The sequence below is a fragment of the Bufo bufo genome, chromosome 1 (genome assembly GCF_905171765.1).
Source record: "Bufo bufo chromosome 1, aBufBuf1.1, whole genome shotgun sequence".
NCBI lineage: Eukaryota > Metazoa > Chordata > Amphibia > Anura > Bufonidae > Bufo > Bufo bufo.
In genome coordinates, this window is record NC_053389.1 from 592,410,190 (window position 1) to 592,416,189 (window position 6,000).

The window sequence follows — 6,000 nt, forward strand, 5'->3', positions numbered from 1 at the left end:
AACTTCGGCTCATAGGTGTAGGCAGCAGGTGCCAGTGGTAGCATTTCATACCCGGCCTCTACGACAGGGCGCTGCGATCCCCTTCAATTAACCCCTCAGATGCGGCACCTGAGGGGTTAATTGCCACGGTTCGAGGGATCGTTGTGCCCTGTTATTGAGGCAGGGTGTCTGATACCTCCGCCAGCACCACAGGGCTCCAGACTAAAAAAAAAAAATATCAAGGAGCCATTGGCTCCTAACCTGAAAAATTTAGGAGCCAAACTAAAATTTTTAGTCGCCAAACTTAAAATACATATAATTACAGTATTATAATAAAAAAATTAATAAAAAAAAAAAGTCTTACCTAGGGTTGTCACGATACCAAAATTTTGACTATTTTGATACCATAAAAAAGTATTGCGATACTCGATACCACATGAAAAAAATAAACCACCAAAAAAGCCGTGTGCATTCCAGATTTTATGGAACGTCTGGACCATAATAGAACAGTCCTAACCTAATTTTTGTTGGGACAAGGTGACTAAAAAAATTTCAAATTGCACGTATTTTTTTTTTTTCCTGTGTCGGCGTTCACCACATAGGAGATATTTTTTAATAGTTCACACTTTCGGGCGTGGCAATATGTAATTTTTTTATTGTTTATATATTTTATATCTAAAATTGGGCAAGGGGGTGATTTAAACTTTTTTATTTTTTTTTTCCCCCTTTTTATTTAATACCAATTTACCCCCTTAGGGGCTAGAACCTGGGATCTTTCATCCCTTGTCCTATTCACCCTAATAGAGCTCTATCAGGGTGAATAGGACCTCGCACTCTCCCTGCTGCTCTGTGCTCTGTGCACACAGCAGCATGGAGCTGACTATGGCAGCCAGGACTTCAATAGAGTCCTGGCTGCCATGGTAACCGACCGGAGCCCCAGGCTTACACTGCTGGGGCTCCGATCGGAAGTTGCCACCAATGATAATACTTGGGGGATGGGGGGCGCACTGCACCACCAATGAATATAGTTTATGCTTAATACAAACGCAGGCTGCCATGCGGGTGCCGGACATATCCCATACCAGACACCCAGCCTCTATGACTGCGCGCTGCGATCCGCCGCTATTAACCCCCCAGGTGCGGCACCTGAGTGGTTAATAGCAGCGGATCGCAGCGCTCAGTCATAGAGGCTGGGTGCCGGGTATGGGATATGTCCGGCACCCGCAGCCTGCAATTGTATTAAGCATAAACGATATTCATTAGTGGCGTAGTGGCCATAGCCCCGCCGCCCTCCTCCCTGCTATCAGCCCATTGGTGGCAGCGGCACATGGGGGAGGGACTGCCTCATTCTCCCCTGTGTTGTTGAGAAGAACAGCGCGTGCCATGTCAGTAATGTGAAAGCGGCAGAGGTCTAGGCGCAAATGGCGACAAGACTACAAAGTCTTGTCGCCATTTAGCAATTCTAGGTCACATTTGCGACCATTTTGGTCGGCAACTGGAGCCCTGCACCGCTGCCTACACTTAAATTAATGCGTTAATTATATTCATTGGTGGCGCAGTGACCACAACCCCGCCCCTCCTCCTCAGTACTAAGTTTCCATTGGTGGCAGAACTCCACCCGGTATCGGATCGATCTGGGTCTAAAAGTATCGATTGGGTATCGCTACTTTGATACCCGATGCAACTCTAATTGGCAGCACTTGTACGAGCACTACTTCCTCTTCTAGTTTACACTGCACGCCTCGAAGGTCCAGTGTAATTACATGTGCTGGTCACATTCACTTGACGAGTTCTTGTAATTACACTGCGCCACCACGGCAAGCTCGATGACGCACAGTGTGGACAGGACAATATTACTGGCTACACAACCCCTTTAAACAATTATTGAGGAAAATGATCTAATATTGCCTGTCTGTAGCAAAAGTATGTGAAAATCGTATCTGTCTTTTATTCTCTCTCTCCTTTTATGATCCACTTCTGATTTTGGCTTTCAAAACTACGTGCAGAAACCTGCAACTAAAGAACAGGGATCAAAGTCTGATCTTCACAATGCGTTTGTGGAAAAGTATCATAGCACAAAGGAGATTTCTGAGGACCTCAGATAAAGTGTTATTGATGCTCATCAGGCTGAAAAAGGTTACAAAACCATCTCTAAACAGTTTGGACTTCACCAATCCAGTCAGACAGTATTGGTCAACCAAAGAGCACACCAATACCAAGGTAATGTCACCAATGTCACAAAGGAACCCAAGGTAACCTCTAAGAAACTAAAGGCCTTTCTCACATTAGCTAATGTTAAAGGGGTTGTCTGGGTTCAGAGCTGAACCCGGACATACCTATAATTTTACCCAGGCAGCCCCCCTGATGTTAGCATCGGAGCATTCTCACTTGCCCAGCGCTGGATCGCGCAGGGCAAGGGCTCTTTTATTTAAAGCAGTGTGATCGGTGACGTCACCGACTCTGATGGGTGGGCTTTAGCGCTGCCCTAGCTGTTTCACAGGGCTCACTGCTGGGTGGAGCCCTATGGAGAGCCCGGTTAGTCACCGGAACTCTAGAAAATGCCTTTGCCCTGCGCGATTTAGCGCAGGGCAAAGGAGAACATCAGAGCACGAACTGCTCCGATGCTCAAGTCAGGGGGACTGCCTGGGTGAAAATGTGGATATGTCTGGGTTCAGCTCTGAACCCGGACAACCCCTTTAATGTTCCTGAGTCCACCATCAGGAAGACCATGAACAGCAATGGTGTGCATGCCAGGATTGTAAGAAGAAAGCTGCTGCTCTCTAAAAAGAACATTTCTGCCCGTCTGCAGGTCGTTAAAGATCACCTGGACAATCTAGAAGGCTATTGGAACAATGCTTTGTGGATGGATAAGACCAAAAGCATTATGTCTGGAGAAAGGAACAGACTGCATTCCAGTATAAAAACCTCATTCCATCTGTGAAACACGATGGTAGTAGTATCATGCTTATTTCTGACAGAAGCTGCAGTGGGCTTTTTCTTCCTGCACCCATCTCTGTTTCTAGTAACATAAGATTACTTTTGTGCTTATTCTGGTTCTTACTGGGTTAAGAGGCCAAATTTTTAGCATTGACATCCAGGCATTACCATGTTCTGGCTGATAACACTGGGCAGAACAAATTGAGAAGCCTTTAATATAAAGCTTTACCAGGTATCCTCACTCTACGGTTACTAGTCTCTGAACCTGAGCTCACAACTTGCACATCCTATCCATCTTCAGATGGCTGGGATGGAGAAGGTGACAGGTACCAGTGTATGTGAAGGAGCCACAATAATTTATCTGAAAGGGACAGCTATTAACCCTAACTTCACTGAGAAAAGAGCATCTAAAGGCTGCAACTGAGCCATTACTCCAAGTCAACACGGACAATGCCTCAGCTCCCACAGGGGTCCGTCACACAGATATGAAAGGGAGACATAATCCATATGTGCACTGCTAATTCAGAGGCTAGTTTAGTCCTTGCATACCCTGTGAGAATGCAGCAGTGCTGTGCTAAGTGCTCCAGTCACACAGGGGATCAATAGGGGTCCCAGTGGTCAGCCCGACAGCAATCAAAAACGTATCCCACAACATCATGTACGGCAGATGTTGGCAACTTAAGGATGGCGCACACTCCAGAGCGATGCGAGCGCCATAGAGATGTTTTTTTGTTTTTTTTTACACAGAAGAAACCCGGGGCTAATGTCTGCAACCGGCAATAATGCCAATCTCAGACATGTCACCCCTCACAATGCTGTGATCAATTTGACTGCAGCATCTGAGGTGGCTTTCCCAGGAGCACTGCACTGAGATCAGGGAAGCCATTCGTTGCTGGCGATAAGATGCAGTCTGTGCGAGTCTACCAGACCTAGGTATATTCCTATAGAGGCCTGCAGGTGGCCGTGCTCCATAGGAATAAACAGACTTTCCCATACACTACTGTATGAAATCACAGTTACTGTATGGAAAAAGTGATCTAATGAAACATGTTCACATCCCCTAGGGAGGGGCTATATATATATATATATATATTAAATAACCCCCCCTTTCCCCAAAAAAAAAAAAAAAAAAAAAAAAGGAGGGGGATTTGTACCACCGTCTCTCAAAACGCCCAAACTTTTAAAATCTAAATTGATGAGAGCAGGTCATCAATATCCTTGCGCTGCACATGCTCTTTTAAAGGGAAGATCACTTTAAGGCCCCATTCACACGATCAAATTTTTCGTCCACATTTTTCGCGGATTGGCTGTGGAAGCAAACAGGACACTGTCCGCATCCGTATATCCTTTCCACAAAAAAGATGGAACTTCTTATTCTTGTCTGTTTTGCGGACAAGAATAGGCATTGTTACAATGGAACAGCAAAAAAAACGGATCCTCCGTGTTTTCTGCGGACCACAAAATGCATACGGTGGTGTGAACGCAACCTAAGGACGCATTTACACTGCAGCAGATTTGGCACAGAAACTTCTGGAAGTGTATGGGGCTTGCAGAAAGTGTAGTAAGGCAGTGTTCACACACTGGCGCAGATTCTGTGATAAAGGCAGGCTGGTACTGCGATATCATCACTGGGACACTATGCTCTAGGAGTGGTCAGCTGCAGCCAACCACAGGCATGCTGGTTTATGTAGTACTACAATAGCAAGTCAAAATTCGCTTTTGTCCCGGTGTAAAGGCAGTGACAGAGGACATGCCAAGGTCACCGGAGCAGAAGGCTCCGGGACAGAGCGGCCACATCTTGCGCTTCTCCTCAGCGCATCTTCCGCAACAGAGACGTACTCGCGACGCTGCGTCGGAGAAAGCCAATCAACGCGGCCGTACGCCCTGACCAATGAGCGCGCAGGATGGACAGACGGAGGAATATCTCAATGACAGCCGGGGCACACACCTGGGCACCTCACAACATAGCAACTACCAAGTGTTCTTCCGCCGATAGACGATGGAGGAAAAGTAGTCCGCAGCTGCATAAGGAAAGCTCCACTAGACACACGCGCTGCATACACAAGCTTAGAATTAGAAGCTAACGGCAGCGGGAGACAGATTAAGATTCACTGGACCGACTGAGAACAAATGGAACAGGGGGAAGAGGTGACATTGGGCACCGGGAAGCAGCACGAAAGACAGGCCGGGTGACGTCACAGGACAGGTAGTGATGAGCGGCTCCCGGGGAACATTACCTTCTTCACTGTACGAGGGGCCTCGCTGACGGCGCCCTCGGGGCTGCTGGCTCCCTCTCCTGGGCGCTGCGCCGGGTCAGTCCTCTTCATGGCAGAGGCTGGGACCCCCTTCACCGGCTGGCTGAGCGGAGACACGGCGGTGTTGTTGTCGGGCTCGTTATTCAGGGCAGCGGTGTTCGGGGTCGCTAGAGCCGCTTCAGTCGTCGTCGTCTCCCTGGGCGCTTCCTTCAGCTCCACGTCTGCCATCTTCGCTGTCACTACCTGCACGGACATCGCGGCAGACACTCGTATGTCCCGGCTCTAGCTCCAATCTCCTCAGCCGCCTCCTGATGCACACAAACACTAGCACGCTGCCGGCAGCCTCTGGCACGCCCCCGCAGGCTGTCCCGCCCCCGCCGCAGGGGAACCTGGGAAAGCGAGTTTCTCCCACAATCTGAGCTAGCAGCGTATGGCTCGTAGTACGACACTACAACTAACGGCGTGCTCCACGTTCACTGCTGTGCTTGGCGAGGCATGCCGGGATTTGTAGTCTGTGCGCCTAGTTTTTACGGTCTTGAAAACGGACTCTTTACTACAATAACCGGCATGCCACGCGTGCCTGCAGGAAAGGAGAGGCGGAGCTGGGGCGGTGCCTTCTATTTCAACACGCTTTATTGGCAACATTACACACACAAGCTTGTGAATGCACTGCAGGCCTTCTGGGTTTACACATACATTGGGGGTCATTTATCGAAGACTGGCTCCGTCGGTGTGCCCCCTGACTGGCCTTTGTCGTTTTCACTCCTCTTTTACGCCTGTTGGCAGGTGGAGTTCTTCTGGAGGAGGATTTGAGGCGGATTTTCCTATA

General features: G+C 48.5%; 1 protein-coding gene across 4 annotated transcripts in view; it reads right to left on the reverse strand.

The window, feature by feature from the left end:
* AHCYL2 (adenosylhomocysteinase like 2) overlaps window positions 1–5,547 on the reverse strand; it is a 115,473-nt gene extending 109,926 nt beyond the window's left edge. For 3 of the 4 annotated variants that reach the window (XM_040413455.1, XM_040413460.1, XM_040413452.1), the window contains exon 1: window positions 5,154–5,547. In XM_040413455.1, coding sequence (XP_040269389.1) covers window positions 5,154–5,426 — 273 coding nt within the window. In that variant the 5' untranslated portion in view covers window positions 5,427–5,547. The remainder of the gene's footprint in view (window positions 1–5,153) is intronic. The other variant, XM_040413465.1, reaches the window with a different exon arrangement.
* Between the last annotated feature and the right edge of the window lie 453 nt (window positions 5,548–6,000).